Source organism: Chrysemys picta, chromosome 6 (genome assembly GCF_011386835.1).
Source record: "Chrysemys picta bellii isolate R12L10 chromosome 6, ASM1138683v2, whole genome shotgun sequence".
Taxonomy (NCBI): Eukaryota; Metazoa; Chordata; order Testudines; family Emydidae; genus Chrysemys; species Chrysemys picta.
Window position 1 is genome coordinate 6155677 of NC_088796.1, and position 18205 is coordinate 6173881.

General features: G+C 42.1%; 1 protein-coding gene across 6 annotated transcripts in view; it reads left to right on the forward strand.

The window, feature by feature from the left end:
* KIAA1328 (KIAA1328 ortholog) overlaps window positions 1–18205 on the forward strand; it is a 262488-nt gene that overhangs the window by 183806 nt on the left and 60477 nt on the right. For 4 of the 6 annotated variants that reach the window (XM_065598669.1, XM_065598670.1, XM_008166361.4 and 1 more), the window contains one exon: window positions 13474–13655. In XM_065598669.1, the coding sequence (XP_065454741.1) occupies window positions 13474–13655 (182 nt within the window). Of the gene's footprint in view, window positions 1–13473; window positions 13656–14908; window positions 15072–18205 lie in introns of all 6 variants that reach the window. The other 2 variants (XR_010602080.1, XR_006174509.2) reach the window with 1 other exon arrangement.

Genomic DNA, 18205 nt, shown 5'->3' on the forward strand with positions numbered 1-18205 from the left:
AGTGCTAATTTTTGAGAGCCACACAGAGAAAATTTTAGATTCAGCCCAGCTGACTTGTTCTTCATACTGCCCCTGCGGTGCAGAGGATTGATTTTTGTGTTTCTTTTGATATTTGGATTTCTTTCCTCTGGTACTCAGTGCTTCAGGCCTTAATCCTTTAACCTTGAATCTGAGCATCAGGGCTTCATGAGGGATCAGGCCGTTTGATGGAGAGAGAACTTCCTTTGTTGTACCAAATGGCTGGGAGTGGTACAAAACAAGGCAGATCTCCAGATAGTTTATATTTTTCTATTGTGTTAAAAGACTATAAACAGAGGATGGGTTTAGTGGGGATTATAAATAATCTAGAGGAATGTAGGGTATTAGAAGCAATAGGAAAGAGGTAATGACTTTTTCTTTAACATTTCACCAATAACCAGTCTATCATGAGAGATGTGTATTGGGTTGCCAGCTGTTATATAGCATTCTGATTTGGGTAGTGGTTCAAAGCTCAGCATGTGGAAAAGGCTTTTCAGCTTCTCAAAGGGCAGTAGTTGTGGAAGCAGCAGCTTGCTTGTCCTACCCAATGTAAAGAACGGTTTTGTGGATGGCTGGGTGAGTTCGTACTTTATAGGATCATTAATTATATCTTATAAGGTAGCTAAGCATGGCATTCCTAACTTCATGAATTCTATTATGAATGGCCTTTTCATATTCTTCATCTCATTATATTAATGCATGTGACCTGAAGTTTAGCTAAAGTTATTGTTCAGGTTAACTTTCATTTAGTGGTTGCCCTAATTTTAGAAACAGTAGGATCGTTAGATTTTTATGGAGAGAATATTTTTATGTGGGTTTTTTTGCAGCACTATTTTATACCATTTCTCTTGGAACTAGTTTTGAACCAGTTTCTTCTTGCAAAGAGAGGTTTCAGGCATTTCTTGATTTGCCCAGATATTATCCCTGGATGACTACATCCGCCTCCACAGATTCAGCTATCATCACTATGCCAGTAACTCTTTTACCCTTTGCTTCTCTGGTTGTCTTGCTGTCTGATCAACCCTAATCTGCCAAAAAATGCGTTCTTCACTTTTCTTTCTGAAATTCTGCTTCTGGTATTGACAATACTACGATCCTCTCTGTCACTCAGAATTGTTGGGTGACTCATGGGAGGGACACAAAGGGGGGCACCACCTAAAAGGGGGCATGTGACTTCCCCACGTGACCCCTCACCCCCAGCCTAGGGCCCCCGTGCTCTTCCTGTCCCCTCCCCGTCCCACATTGCCTGGGGGGAGGGGAGGGAACTTCTGTCCTCCTGCTGCGCTGGGAACCGCAGCGGCGAAAGGAGCAGAACGTGGCTATACCACCCCTAGCCCCGCCCCCCAGCCCTGTCCTCTGGCGGAGCTGTTCAACAGACCCCAGACAGGAGACACAGCTGCATGGAAGGGCTGGGGCTGGGGCCAGGCTGGGGGCGGTCCCTGCTCCTTTCGCCACTGAGGTTACCTGCTGAATGTGCCCCCCCCATCATCTGGGGAGGGACATATGACCCTTCTTGCCAGCCCCCACCCCCAGGCGTTGCCTTGACACTTTTCCCGTATCCTTCTCCTCACATACCTAGGCTGTTGCCGCATGCTGCTGCTTTCTCTTCCACAACATACTTTAAAAATCACCTTGACTATGTGAAATCCTCTCTGGCCTGCCTCCCTTAATATCCATTTCATTCACCTCCATTTAAAATACAGCTGCTAAGACTAATTTCCTTGCTGCACAATTAGACCACGTTACTCCTCTCTTTGAAACCCTCTGTTTGCAGCCGCTTGCCTATAGGCTTTGTGCAAATCTACCCTGGCCTGCAGCTCACATTGTATTGTTATATCCCCTTATTTCTTGTCACTCCATCAATAGCATTAGCATCAACATCTCCTTTTTATGTTTGTTGCTTTTTTCCTCCATGTCTCCTCTTACTGTATCCCATATGCATATAAAATCACTGGAGGCTGTCTCCAAGCATCTTCTGGCATTGGAACCTGCAGTCAATACAGGGTCACTGCATGGTGGTACTTAGCATTGGTCTAGATCCTTCCCGTTTCTTGTCCCACCTCTCCCCTCCCCTTTACTTGGAGTTTGTCCTGGGTTTTTGTTGTTGTTTGTTTTTCCCCTCCTAATCCCATTGAGGCGCAAAGAGGGACTAGTTCAAAGAGCTGTAAACTTGGCTCCCTTCTTTCAGGAGAGGAGACTGACACTAAACTGGGAGGAGTGGTAGATACACTGGAGGGTAGGGATAGGATACAGAGGGACCTAGACAAATTAGAGGATTGGGCCAAAAGAAACCTGAAGAGGTTCAACAAGGACAAGTGCAGAGTCCTGCACTTAGGACAGAAGAATCCCATGCACTGCTACAAACTAGGGACCAAATGGCTAGGTAGCAGTTCTGCAGAAATGGACCAAGGGGTTACAGTGAACGAGAGGCTGGATATGAGTCGACAGTGTGCCCTTGTTGCCAAGAAGGCTAACGGCATTTTGGGCTGTATAAGTAGGGACATTGCCAGCAGATCGAGGGACATGATCGTTCCCCTCTATTCGACATTGGTGAGGCCTCACCTGGAGTACTGTGTCCAGTTTTGGGCTCCACACTACAAGAAGGATGTGGAAAAATTGGAAAGAGTCCAGCGGAGGGCAACAAAAATGATTAGGGGGCTGGAGCACAAGTTAGGAGGAGAGGCTGAGGGAACTGGGATTGTTTAGTCTGCAGAAGAGAAGAATGAGGGGGGATTTGATAGCTGCTTTCAACTACCTGAAAGGGGGTTCCAAAGAAGATGGATCTAGACTGTTCTCAGTGGTTCCTGATGACAGAACAAGGAGTAATGGTCTCAAGGTGCAGTGGGGGAGGTTTAGGTTGGATATTAGGAAAAACTTTTTCACTAGGAGGGTGGTGAAGCAGTGGAATGGGTTACCTAGGGAGGTGGTGGAATTTCCTTCCTTAGAGGTTTTTAAGGTCAGGCTTGACAAAGCCCTGGCTGGGATGATTTAGTTGGGGATTGGTCCTGCTTTGAGCAGGTGGATGGATTAGATGACCTCCTGAGGTCCCTTCCAACCCTGATATTCTACAATTCTATGAGACAGAGTGCTTCTTTCTCTGCCTTTCACAGTACTTTGTCTCCTTGTTGCCTAGCAGATGGTACCACAACACCAATAACTTAGAATTTTCTGCAGGATAAGAAAGGGCCTCAGTTGGTTTTTCCATCCTTCAGATACGATGAACTATGGTGTGCAGAAAAGCCAGGATCCCTTGGGCCAGGCACTGTACAAACACAGACCGAAGAGAAGGTCCCTGGTCCAAAGAGGTACAGTGTGACCAACTCTTTCATGTTTAAGAGTTCAAAACAAAATAGCATGCAATTAACTGCAGCCCTGGGACAATAGTAAGCGTTGTGCCTTACCCATTTGTGTAACTACATGCCCTTCTATTTAATCAAAAAGCAGTTAATAATGGTCTTTCTTTTCTTGTGCCCCCCTCCCTGTTTGTCTGTTGTATCCATCTGTTGTCTCATTTTGTACTGTAAGGTCTTCTGGATAGAGGCTGTCTTTTTGTTCTGTGTTTGTACGGTGTGTATCACACAGCTACAGGCTGGGGCCACTAGCTGCTACCTCAGTGTAAATAAATTACAATTAAACGAAGAGCAGCCATACCATATTGCTAACATGGTATGTTTAGTTTTGGGTTGTGACGGACATTTCAGACCATTATAATTACTTTAAAACAGAACCATGCAAAAGTCTACTTTCTACTGCCTGAAATTCAGCCATCTCTTTTTGATTGGCAGATAAAATATCGTTTAAATTTTCTTACCATCCTAGTCATAGTTGCAATGGGTAAACGGATATTTGTAGCATCTTTCATGATGGTTCTGCAAGGTGTAGGATTTTTGGTTTCCCTTAGGATCTTAACATAAAGAACAGGAGGCAAATGTCAAGTGTGTTCCTTAAGCATCTGGACTGACCCAGTATTCTGTGACTTTGTATTCACAGTAAGTCCACGGGCTAAAAGGAAAGCCAGAGGAAGATTTTGATGAAACACTGGTTAAAACGTTCAAACTTGGGTGCTTACAGTTATGCGTCTAAATTCATATTTAGACATCTAAATAAATGACTTAATTTTTCAGAGGCACTGAGCACCAAGGTGAATTGAGTGGTTTTAGTAGATTCAAGGCAAATGAAGCTGCCAGTTTGGAATTTCTTAAACCTTTACTAAAAACTCCTTCATCAAAAGTGACTCTCTGCAGGCTAACATAATCTAATAGTTTAAAATAATTTGCAAAGTTCTACTTACCCCGGTGTATGAGGGGTTTTTTAATGGGTCACTAAAGTTTCACATTTTTCATTCTAATAATCACCATCACAATGAAGGCAGGTGATGGGTTTTTTTGTTTAGTTTTGTATTTTTGGTCTAGAAGGGTAAATTTCATGACTTTGAAGGCTGGGCTAGATCATGGGACTTGGGAGTCACAAGGCCTGGCCATCTGACTCAATTTATGACCTTGGAAGTTTAATTTCTCTGTTACTTGGTTTCACCACCTTCAAAATGGGGGTAATAACTTACTATGCCATTATTTTTTTTTTGCAAGTGGAAGCTTAATGTTTGGGAAGTTCTGCTTTGTCCTTGAATAGAAGGTGGGGGCATAGCACCGTTGCTGTGGATCTGTGCCAGAAAGTAATATAAATGCTAAGTATTATTAACTCGTGGCTCCACCTACAGGTGTTATAGGATTCACTCCTAGTTGGTTTCTTTACTCATTTCACACCCTGCAGTTCCTGTCTAGGACAGTGCAGATCCTAAGCATCTAGTGCTTTAATTATGGCTCTCTTATCTTATTGTCCACCCATTTCTGTTACATTCACATTTATCTTCAGTGAATGGTTGTTCTGTCCATGTGACCCACTGGCAGAAAGAGTGGTTTCAAAATAGCTATTCATTTGCTGAGAGGTACTGCTATCAACAGCTGTGAACCTGTTTTAACACTCTTCCGGAGGAGCTGGTGTGTATATACTTACTGTTTTATAATGTGCATGAAAACAAGGGATCTTGCACCATGCTGGTGGGTGCTTCCCGTTCTGAAAAGACTCACTATGTTTTGAGCATGATTTTACCAGTTTGGTTTGCAGTGGTAGCAGCACTATGGTAAAGTCCTTTGTTCTGTTTGGACCAAGGTGATAAGGGGATGTACTGTTTTCAGAGACCTTCTTCAAGACCGAATTGGAATACAATCCAGGATGTTTGGTTAGGTAATAGTTTGCATATGGCATTTTGAGGGGTGGCTGGTGGATGAGGCTGCCTCAGAACCACTTAAAAGTGATTCTTGGATAAGGCACCAAAATGGCATGCAGATGTATGGTTTTCATCCTGTCCACAAGAGTTACGCTGTTTGATCAAGAACTGTAGAAGTCTGGATTTAGTTCAAAACTTCCTTTGTCCTAAACAGGCTTTTGCATCATCCCTTATGGTGCTTTCACTAGTGAGAGCTAGGCAGGCTTTTCAGATATACCGAGGCTGTATTGAAGGATTGTTTTTATACCTGTGACTTGACATTTACATGACTTTCTTTTGTGAAGGCTGACAGCACCGCTTGCTAGAACGACAGCTGCTCTCCTCTGCTCTATAAAAAAGGCCAAACACACAATTGCAGCATTTTGTCCTGCCAAAGCTTTGCCAGCCTGCCTTCTGTGGTCATTTCTACAGGACTTTATAAAAAGCTTTGTGTTGGAATTTTCTTTTGGATTCACTCTCTGGTGGCAGAAAAGGGGAGAAATGATCAGAGATCATTTCATTGTTTCTTAGGGCAGCCAGGTAGGCTGAGAGGGAGTCAAAATATGACTTACAGCAAAACCAGGACCCGGCTTTGGAGGGAAGACATAACTGCGTAATTTTAAGAGCCATTTAGCTTCCTTACCTTTAATTAGGTATGTGGTGTGAATTTTTGGCCCCATTTAAGTCAGTGGCAAAACTTTGATTAAATTCAACGGGGCCGGGATTTCATCCATGATTTATATGATCTAATACATGGTTCATTACGAATTAAGGGCATAATCGTGCAAGGTCCTAAGTGCCCTTCGCTCCCAGTGATAGAATGAAATTCTCCGAGAACCAAACATTGGAGGAATTTGGCGGGGAGCTGGTCCAAGTGAAGAAGTGTCTGGAGAAGCGTTGGTTTAAATTACAATACATTGATAGAATGTGATATGGGAGGGTATTTAGCATCTGATCAGAATGTTGCCGGGAGCACCCCTCTTCCAGAAGGAGAGGTGATTAAAATAAACACAGTACCGGGAGGCCAGTGAGTTCAACAGAAATGTGGAACGGAGTGGACATTTGATCCTGGGTACCTGATCCAGCAGGACCTTTTAATTGTAAATTCTTGGTATAATGAAAATCCAGATAGGGTGAAGATGAAGACGCACATTTCTTCAAAGCACCATAATGTGAATGTTGAAATCCGGGTTATAGTGAAATCATAGGCGCCGACTCTGTGGGTGTTCCAGCACTGCAGCACCCACAGAAAAAATTAGTAGGTGATTAGTGCCCACCGGCAGCCAAGCTCCACTCCCAACCCCCAATCCCGCCCACTTGCAGCCTCTGCTAATCAACTTCTCCCCCTCCCTCCCTCCTAGCGCCTCCCGCCCACCGCGGATGAGCTGTTCTGCGGCATGCAGGAGGTGCTGGAAGGGAGGGTGAGGAGCAGGGATGGGGTGCGCTAGGGGGAGGGGGCGGGGCGAGGGCAGGGAGAGACAGGGAGTGGGGTGCTGCCTTGGGGGAAGGGGTGGATTGGGGGCGAGGCCTGGGGCTGAGTCGGGGTTGAGCACTCCTGGGGAAAATTAGAAACCGGCGCCTATGATTGATACTTAGAGTGATTTTCTTTTCTGGGGAAAACTTACTTTTTAGAAGATCTGATGCTATTTTAATTTAGATTTCTATTAACTTACAAAATATCCAGTTACAAAATGATCAGGATAATGACTCCTTTCTCCCTCTACAAATACTCAGCCCCTGCCCTAGAGGAAAAGCCTGAGAAAAAAGATGGGCTTGAGCTATAGAGGTGAGGGTGCATTTCTAAGAGGCGGATGCCTGCCTCTTTGTAACAGCCATTGGATCCCACCCATGTCATTAGCACATCCATGCGTCTTACAGAAATGCCTAAATGCCGGGTTTTATAATTCATCCATGAAAACTCACTTTAGGCTTAAGTGTGGTCTTCAAGGTCTCTGCCAGAGCCAGTTTTTTCTGTCTTTTAAAGAACAAGAAAGTTAAGTTTAGATTTTTTTTCAAACAGTTTTCTGTTTCTGTGGTAAAAAGCATCAAGGTTTTTAACAGCATGTTTTTGATGCGTGAACAGATTGCTTTAGCCCTTAGGAACACCAGGGTGGTCATACTGACCATCAATAAACTGCATCAAGTATGTTCCTTTTGTGCACTTCCCCTCCACCAGCAATGTTTGATCCACCCCGTATTCCAAAACAGTTCCCTCTAGTGCTTCCTAGGCCTCTATTAAGAATACCATCTCCTGCATGAATGAATGATCAGTATCATTAGTCTCACCCCCTTGTTTTTAGCTATCCTGCTCTCCAGCACAGAACTGCTCTGGTTTCATGCATGGAAGTATTTACCCTCCATTCTCCCTCTCAGCCTCTGCTGCCCACCCTTTTGCTACTTCTGGACAGAGAGTGGGCATGACCTAGCAGCACGTGAGAGGCCGGATGGTTCAGTGGTTGGGACACTAGTCTAAGACTTGAGACCTGGACTCAATGCCCTGATTCACAACAGACTTCTGCAAGTCACTTAGGGCTAAAGTTTTAAAGGCATTTAGGCATCCAACTCCCATGTCTAAGGTGGATCCCCCTGGGAATCGCTAAGTTTCCTTAATGGTTAAGGGGATTCCAACATCAAACATGTATTGCTTGTGCTGATCACCATTCTTGCACCATTAAATGTTACACGTTCTTGGCCAGATTGTAATTGCAGCAAATTGCACCCTGGCACCATTAATAAAGTTGGTGGGATTTTTTTACAAGCAGAAAGTGCAGACTGGAAAAATAACATTACTGCAAAGTTTGCTTTTGGAACATACCCACCAGTGCAATCTGTTACTGTACTGATGGCTAAACTCCCAAGCCCAGGACTCAACAGGGTAACATTACGGTAGCCATCTGTTGAACATAGATATTGGAGGCATGAATTGCCTCCCATTTGTGGGTTTCTGACTGGTCCTGATGTAATCTTGTGTTCTCTGGCTACAGCTGATCTGCCCTGGAAAATGTGTGTATAGGTCAGAGTTCAGTAGAAGGTGAGACTCCAGAATTGATGGCTGGGAACCAGTCAGTTGAAAACTGGCTATAGAACAGGAAACAGATTCAACCTGTTTACACCCAAAAGGTTTATAGTTAGCGCTGTTCTGCTGTTTAGGATTAGAGCTTCTCTGCTGCGTGGGTAGTTTAGCACATCAACAGATCTGTAAAATTCCATTTGGAGAGCAAGGCCAGCATTGTGTTAGATTGATTCATCAGCGTGAGCAGCTAAAACAAGTTACATTCTATCCGAGGTTCCCGGCATTTATTTAAAACCGAATTTAGTTGGCTCTAAATGGACATTTATTTAGTGTGCTGAGGAAGTGACTTTCCTCTATTAAAGCAGAATAATGTATCTATATGGTGCCCTAACTTGAACAGTACATAAAGATTAGTAAATAAGACCCCATTAAAAATACTTATAATGTAAGTAACATGGGTCCCAATAGCCTTCCTAATGTCCATTAATGCTTATTCTGAGGATCAGAGCTCATTTTACTGAGCCATTTAGTCAAACCGTGTGATTATTTAGAAAGTTAATTCATGCATACTAAAATCTAGCTTAAGCCATGCAGAGGGTAGGAGGTAAAACTCTACGGAGACGATAGTCCTTTTTGTTATTTAATGATCAGCCATAATTAACTTGCAAATTTGAAATAATTAGAACAAATTAAAGGTATTTAACTTTGCCTCCCTAAAGAAAAATTTAAATTGCACCAAATGCAGCTTTAAATTATTCAAGTCTCAGAGGTCTGTGCTAGGGTTTTTTTTTTTTTTTTTTTTTTTTACAATGCCTTTTCTATGATGAGAATACCAATCTGCTTTTTGTCAGAAAGCATCCTATCAAGTAATTGTTCTTTGTGTCTAATAAATGACAGCTATTCTTCTTTGTAAAAGTATTTCGGTCTCTGAAGGCTACATCAGCATTTCCATGGCATTTTAATTCAATAAAACAAAAGGTTAATGTTTTTTTTTTTACTTTTTAAGGAATGCAAATACTAGCAGTATTCAGTGGGTCCTGAATGACATTTAAAATTTGCCATTCAAGCTCAGCAGGGATATCACGATATGAGGCATAGCCAAAATGGAAACAAGTTCAGGGCGTGTTCCCTATTGTTCTTGGAGAGTTTAGGCATTCATAAGCTAGGAGGTGAGAAATGAGAGAAAGAGCCTCTTCCTTTTTTGGTAGAATTTGTTGGCTGCTCCGGCATTAGTCTGTGGGTTAGTAGGTACCTTAACCTCTTTTGCCATTCTTCTCAGTGGTCCTGTTTCAGGTAGTAATGATAAAGCTCACTGAAGATGACCATGTCCTGTACAAAGTCATATTAATCAAGCTACACTTGAATGTATTGATGTATCATATAAACTGGAAATAGATAAGGACCCATTAGTTCAGTTAGTCAGTCTCCCTGCCAGTGCAGGATTTTTCCCGTTGGTATATTTTCTAGTTTGAAATTTCCATCATGCCACTGCCTCATGGAACTCTGTCACGGGTTAGTTCTTCCGAACATCCTCTTTGTTTCATTTCAGTACATTGCTCCTTATTAGCATTATCTTGTACCACTCTTCCCCTTCCTCCTTGGTGGTTACATCCTTTCAAATAGATGTTCAGTGTGTCCCTTTTTAGGGTCTGATTCTGCAGTCCTTACTCAAGCAAAACTTTAAAGACTAAAGGAATTCCTTTAAAGACTGAAGGAATAAACCCCAATTCATTGTTTAGCCAAGCTATTATATAAGCATTTTATTGTTTCTTTGTATTAACCTTTTCAACCTCCTAATCCTTTTTGTTTCTCTTCTCTGAATTCCCTCTGGCAGTGTTACCCAAACCCAACTCGGTATTCTAGGTATAACCTCACCATGTAAAGAGTATCTCACTGTGCCAGCAAAGTAACCTTCTCCCAGTCATTTACAACTCAAGGGTAACTGTCTTCAGAAAAGATTTGAAAGTTCTAATTATATGTATTTAAAAAACCCAGAAAACATCCAAATAATGGCTGCCACCTTAAATATCTTTAAATGCTCTTAATCATGCAGAAGCACGAGGGGAAAATATCTCTATAATCCTGTATTTTTGTGAAGACCTTTTTAACCAGTGAGTCTTTCAGGCCCTTTCATCAGTAGTTAGGGTTCTAATCCACCCCTTTCTACACTGTACATTGCAGGAATTAGTAGATTAATTTCATGTAATTCGAATAAGATACTAATTTAGTCTGCCATACATTTTAATAGCCACTGTGCAACATTATTAGCGGTCATGTAGTTAGAAGCCCTAAAGTAAATGGAGGTTATTCAGAGAAGTTTTAGCCAACACTTCAGCTAGTGATTATAGGTCATGAGCCATTACATAACGTTCTGCATTAATAATACAGGAGTAGAACTAATTGTCCAACAGACACAGAGGGCCCCATTACACAATGACTGGTACAGCACATTGATTTTGAGACTTTTAATTTAGATATCATTTTCTGATGGAAACATCAGAGATCCATCCACCTTTTTTCCTCGTGTACACTATATTCAGTAGCATAATCTTTTACATGCAAATATTGTTCAAATTCATTTTGCATAGCATATTTCATAGAAACTGTGCCCCAAACTATTGAAGTATACATTCTTTGGGGTGTCTGTGTAAAACGGCACGTATATACTCGATAGATCTTCTGTGTGTGTTTATTCTATTGACTTAATCATAAGATTTTCCCGATTTTTTTTTTTTTTTTTTTTTTTTTTACATCTGCGAGCACTGCAGAGGTATGAGGAGATACGCTGAATTCTATTCCTTCATATGCATCATATTCCAAATTGATTACTTTGTGTCAATCACAGGTCTAATCAGCTACACCTGGTGGGCATCCCCATCACAGGCAATAGGCTTTTCACTGAGGGCAGAAGTTGGAAATGATTGGGTGGCAGAGGAGAATTGGTTCTTCAGGGGGCTATCGAGAAAGGACCTTCAATAGGCAAGGCAAAAGGTGAAAGCATGCATACTAATTTCACCAAGGGGAATGGTGCAGAGGTGGTTACATTTCTTATGATATTCCCATTTCTGTAGTATCTGTTCAAAGCATATTTGCCCACACACAGGTCGTATGGCAGAGGTTCTGATGCACTTGCGCAGTGTGTACCACCTCTTAATAATGGAGAGGTGATCTCCTGGACATCTCCTTTCCCATGTTTCCTTTCATAATTGCATGTGTCTGTGGCAACTACAATAATACTTGCTCCATGAACCCCAATGCCAACTTTTCCTCCCTAGCTCAAACCATGCATTTCTGTTTCTCCAGCTTCACCCCATGCAACTCAGCCCTGCAGAGCTAATGAGGTTCCTGGAGCTCCCAGTCACTGGCTCCTTCAGTCAGAACTCTCTTCCCTCAGCCATTGCTCAACAACCTCCACAGACTTTTCATCCCCTACTCTCCATGCTTCATCCCTTCTATTGCCAAGAGCCCTGACTTTACCAAGACACCTGCACCTTCTACTTCAAACACTCCACATCTTTTCTTCCTGGCCCCAGCTTCCCTCCTGTTCCCAGACTTGTTCCCCTGACATGTGGTTTGCTTCCCAGCTCCCTTATAGAATCATAGGACTGGAAGGGACCTCGAGAGGTCATCTAGTCCAGTTCCCTGCACTCATGGCAGGACTTAAGTATTATCTAGACCACCCCTGACGGGTGTTTGTCTACCCAGCTGTTAAAAATCTCCAAGGATAGAGATTACACAACCTCCCTAGGCAATTTATTCCAGTGCTTAACCACCCTGACAGGAAGTTTTTCCTAGTGTCCAACCTAAACCTCCCTTGCTGCAATTTAAGACCATTGCTTCTTGTTCTAGCCTCAGAGGTTAAGAAGAACAGTTTTTCTCCCTCCTCCTTGCAACAACCTTTTATGTACTTGAAAACTGTTATCAGATCCCCTCTGTCTTCTCTTTTCCAGACTAAACAAACCTAATTTTTTTCAATCTTCTCTCATAGGTCATTTTTTCTAGACTTTAATAATTTTTGTTGCTCTTCTCTGGTCTTTCTCCAATTTGTCCACATCTTTCCTGAAATGTGGCGCCCAGAACTGGAGACAGTACTCCAGTTGAGACCTAATCAGCACGGAGTAGAGCTGAAGAATTATTTCTCGTGTCTTGCTTACAACACTCCTGCTAATACATCCCAGAATGATGTTCGCTTTTTTTTGCAACAGTGTTACATTGTTGACTCATATTTAGCTTGTGGTCCACTATGCCACCCAGATCCCTTTCCGCAGTACGCCTTCCTAGGCAGTCATTTCCCATTTTGTATGTGTGCAATTGACTATTCCTTCCTAAGTGGAGTACTTTGCATTTGTCCTTATTGAATTTCATCCTATTTACTTTAGAGTATTTCTTCAGTTTGTCCAGATCATTTTGAATTATAATCCTATCCTCCAAAGCACTTGCAACCCCTGCCAGTTTAGTATTGTCTGCAAACTTTATAAGTGTACTCTGTATGCCATTATTTAAATCATTGATGATGATTTAGATAATGGCATAGAACACTTGCAATTCAATCATAAGTCTCAGGATGTTTGGTATTTTCCTTAAAGACCTAGCTCCTGGAGTCAAGTGATTACATGAGAATCTCAGTTTTTGTTAAAAAGAGTCTGTTTCCAGCCCACATGGCTGCAGAGAAGAGCATTTACCCTGACACTTAAGAAGAGCTGTGTGTAAATTTGAAAGCTTGTCTCTTTCACTAGCAGAAGTTGGTCCAATAAAAGATATTGCCTCACCAACCTTGTCTCTCCCATAGAAACACCTGTAAAGAATCCATTTAGCTATAAGCAGGGAGATAAATCTCATGTAAGTTTCTGAGTCAGATATGTGCATTTACACACCTTAAAACATTGTTTGCTAAAAATGTGGATGTGCTCTCTTAAATTACACTGAAAATGTCACTGAAGTGCATGTTCTGAAATGTTTTGTGTTGTTGAGAGCCTGGGAATTCCCTGGAGTCTCCCATTTAAAGTAACTGGCTAACACTTTGATCCCTACCCAGCATGCTCGGGCATTAAAATGCTAGAGAAAATAAACGAAGCCACAGCACAACTAGAATATTGCTGCTTCAAGACAAACTGCACAAACAGTGCAGTGATGATGTGCAACATGTTAACAGCTCGTGACCTTTCACCCCTTCCAGCTTTCCAGGGTCTAAGTATGAAGATTGCCTTCCCAAAACACCGGCACTAGGCAAAGCGTCCAAAACACCAGGGAGCAGTGGAGGGAGCAGCTTGGGAAGGAGAACAGTTGGCTTTAGTGCAAACGTGGAAGAAGGAGCCATGTGGATGCATGGAAAGAAGGAAACCAGCAGGTCTAGAAGAGGTAAGATGAAGCATATTCTGTCTTGTAATGTGAGTTTGCGTATGACATTTAGTAATTATAGGCATGTATTCATGTGTGGTTCAGTTAAATCCCAAGGAAGAGGGAGAGGATTCTAAATTGCTTAAAACAACCAAAATGTAGCTATAATAAATGTAACAGAAGATGTAGAAAGCCCAGCAAACTGCAAGCGATTTTGTTGGAGTTCCTAACATGGGACAAAAAAAAAAACCCAGTCCTTTATTCCCAGAAAGAATTACTTCAGCAATTTTTTGCTTTTCCAGCAAACAGAGAATAAGCTTGATGGGGTTTGCTTTTTGTGATGTAATCTTCACACTCTCTTCCTCCCCGAGTAATGGCTACCACCATCACAACCTGATATTTTGCCACACAAGGATGTTTTTGCAACTAGAATCTATCCTGCTCTTCGCGTAGCATCTCCACTTACGATGTGGCGAAAGCTGTCTTTCTTGGGAAGGGGAGGGGGAAAATAGAAGCAGTTTGGCGGTTTCACTGCAGAGCCTAACACAACCTTTTCGTTCAATTATGAACTGGCTTTTTTTTTTTTTTTGAACTTGTCAACCAGTTTGTGTCAGCATAAAAAATATATATATATATATATAAAAAAAGGCAAAATGAGAAAAAATGTGGTGCGGTTCTCAAAGGAACAAATAGCTTGTATTATTGGTTAAGACCGTACCGACATTAAAAAGCAGACCCTGTGCCGAAACTTTTGAAAGGGTATCATCAGACTGGACCCAAACAGTGGCTGAGGTTAATCTCTTCCAAGGCACAGCTACAAAAGTTGGAAGCCTGTAAAGGGCTTGTGTCCAAAAAAATCAATTTCTAATTTGAAACAAAATCATTTTTGACTAACCGGGGTTCAGGACCCATTACTTCTGCTGTATAGTCGGTTGACATTTCAGCACTTTCTGTTGTGCACAATGAATCCTAATAGTCATTTTATAACATCGCTACACCAATCAATTTAAGCAAGAGAAAGCCGTAAAAATTTCTGCAAAGTTTCAGGAGCAATTTTCACTGATGGTTTTCCTTTTTATTTATTTTTAACCATCATTCTTTCTTTTCTTTTGTTCTAGAAGTACCGCAGTAGTGAAATTGAGATTTTTCACATTATTTGGAGGATTTCTTTTCTGTGATAAGGGTATTCCCAGGAATTATCTTCCTATCCACATACATCTTCCTCCAAAAAATCCTGGTTTCTCCCCTCATCCCTCTCATTCTGCTTCAATTAGGAAAATTACATGCTGTCTCTGTTGGCCTGGCAGTTGAAGAAGTTATCTGCCCCCACACAGCCCTTTTGAGGAAACGTCTCATGGGGATGCTGGAACCTGGGACATGGAGATGCATGGCAAAGTTTGACGTACTGCTTTGGCGTTTTTTGTGGCACCAGAAAAAGTTAAGAAAAGAGCTTTCAGGCTGTAGAACGGCCTTGTGTCTATTTACTGAGTTGGATAGCTTGTTTATCACAAGGCAAATTACCTAGCACTAATCACTGAAGTTGAAGTCTTCTGTTTTTAGTACCTTTTTAATTGGCATCCCTCTGTTACATGTTTGGGCTCCTTTAACGCACACGCACTTAAGCTCCATTTTCTAGTTACATCCGTGTATGGAATCTGCAAGGTTCTTGTCTCTATTCTAGTTGCCTGCTTCCTATCTCCCTCCATGCTCCACTAGTTCATGCCAGCTGTAACTGAACTGGTCCAGGGGCACACACTGACTTCCTTTGCTTCAGATTTTAGTCTTTCATTAGGGACAGATAACATATTTCTAAGCGAAAATAAAACCAAGGATATAGATATTTCTTCCAGACATAGTCCCCTATTGGAATATGGGATTTGCCCTGCGGGCTCAGACCTTCAATCCATCAAGTCTGGAATCTTTCCTGGGCAGTGGCCAGTACCTTATGCTTCAATGGAAGGCAAACTCTTGATCTCCTGCCACAGTGCACTTACCTAGCTGAACAGTGCTCTCTGGGGACAGGGAAGGAAAACAATCAGATGACATCCTGAGGCATGAGATTTGATTGTGCTTAGAACTACATATTTGTGTGTGGTGTTATTGGCCAGGCTTGGTTAGTGTACACAGAACCACATTCATGTGGCAGCTTTTTAACTGGTAAATTTTAAAACTTGTACTAATGTTCTCCCCCCTTTTGTCTGTGTGAACTGTAAATTCTTTGGGAGAGGGACTGTCTTTCTGGTACATCACTAGCACAGTGGAGTTTCAATCCTGGCTGGGGCTTCTGGGCTCTGTTGTAATACAAATAATTAGTAGTAATGATCCCCATGCACATGCCCTTCACGCCTGGGTCCACAGAATATATCTGGAGACCCTGCACATCATCCTGATAGTGTTTCCACTCCCACATATAACTGTTGCATCAATTTCCAGAGCAGTCTTAGGGCAGGTCTACACTAGAAGCACTACATCGGCACAGCCTGCACCGTGTCTGATGAAGACACTGTATGCTGACGGGAGAGCACTCTCCTGTCGGCATAATTACTCCACCTCCACAAGAGGCGGAAGCTGTGTCGGCAGGAGAGCATATCCAGCTGACACAGTGCCGTGCGGACAGCGCTTAGGTCACTGTAACTTGTGTTGCTCAGGGGATATCTTTTTCACACCCCTGAGTGACATAAGTTAGATCGACTGAAGCAGTAGTGTAGACGTGCCCCTAATCTTCGTCTTAGAATCAGAGAATTGTAGGACTGAAAGAGACCTCGAGAGGTCATCTAACTCAGTCTCCTGCACTCTAGACCATCCCTGACAGGTCTAACCTGCTCTTAAAAATCTCCAACGATGGAGATTCCACAACCTCCCTGGGCAATTTATTCCAGTGCTTAACCACTCTGACAGTTAGGAAGTTTTTCCTAATATCCAACAGTTTAAGCCCATTGCTTCTTGTCCTATTCTCAGAGATTAAGGAGAACAATTTACTCTCTCCTTCTTGTAACAATCTTTTATGTACTTGAAAACTGTTATCAGGGCCCCTCTCAGTCTTCTCTTCTCCAGACTATAGAGACCCATTTTTTTCAGTCTTCCCTCATAGGTCATGTTTTCTAAACCTTAAATCATTTTTGTTGCTCTTCTCTGGACTTCCTCCAATTTGTCCACATCTTTCCTGAAATGTAGTGCCCAGAACTGGACACAATACTCCAGTTGAGACCTAATCAGTGTGGAGTAGAGCGGAAGAATTACCTCTTGTGTCTTGTTTACAACACTCCTGCTAATACATCCCAGAACTATGTTTGCTTTTTTTTGCAACAGTATTACATTGCTGACTCATATTGAGCTTGTGATCCACTATGACCCCCAGATCCCTTTCCTAGGCAGTCATTTCCCATTTTGTATGTGTGCAACTGATTTGTTCCTTCCTAAGTGGACTACTTTGCATTTGTCCGTATTGAATTTCTTCCTATTTACTTCAGACCATTTCTCCAGTTTGTCCAGATCATTTTGAATTTTAATGCTATCCTCCAAACCCCTCCCAGGTTGGTATTGTCTGCAAACTTTATAAGTGTACTATCTCAACCATTGATGAAGATACTGAACAGAACTGGACCAAGAACTGATCCCTGCGGGACCCCACTTGATATGCCCTTCCACCTTGACTGAACTACTCTTAGATAACTACTCTTTTCATTGCTAAATTCCTCAGACTTTTGTTTGAGTGAGGCTGAAATGAGTAACTAGTGAACCCAAGCAATCTGCTTCATTTGGTGCCTGTTGAAAAGGCCCCTTCTCTTTTTTTCTCTGTCAATGGCAAAACCTCAGGGTGTATTCAGATTGTTTCCCCTCTGAAAATCTAGCTTCTGCAAGACCATTTCAGAATGACCTTACTACTCTCATTAACCATTAATATTATAAACTGTATTGAGTTTGGAGGCCTCAGCTAAAGTGGAGAGTAACCTTTCTAAATTACCTAGCTTCCCTTCTCCCTGTGATGGCATGGCTGCGTTTACTTGGTTGCATTACCGAGTCTTAGGTCCTTCCATAACTCTCAGGAAAAGTTACATTTGTGCTACTGAGTGAACTGGCTCTGCTTGTACAGTTGCTGACATTACTTCCTTGTTGATTTTCTCTTGTATACAGTGAGTTCTGTTGATGTTTCTTAATTTTTCCTTCAGTATTTCGATACAATACGTGTTTCTGTGCCTTTTAGCAGAACCTTTTTTAGCTCTAGCAGCAAGAATATTGCTTGACTTCAAACAGACAAGGCAATCCTCCAGTTCTGTGTCTTTGCAACAGTAAATAGTGTATGTTGGTGTCACCAGCAGCTATGTCAGTATATACTAAAATCCAACAGCTTGTCTAGTTAAGAGGCATTGGACTGCAGAAATGACTCTTCTGAATATTCTTGCCTTTAGGCCAGAAAACAAAGCTGTCCATTAGGTTCTCCTCTGTTATGCTGGCCACCTCACTTATCTAACCCTCTTTTAAGTCTTCCTTTTTGCCTTTTTCCTAGGTATATAGATCTCTCTGTGTCTAGAGAAAGGAAACAACCTGTGGTATGTCACTGTAGTGAATCT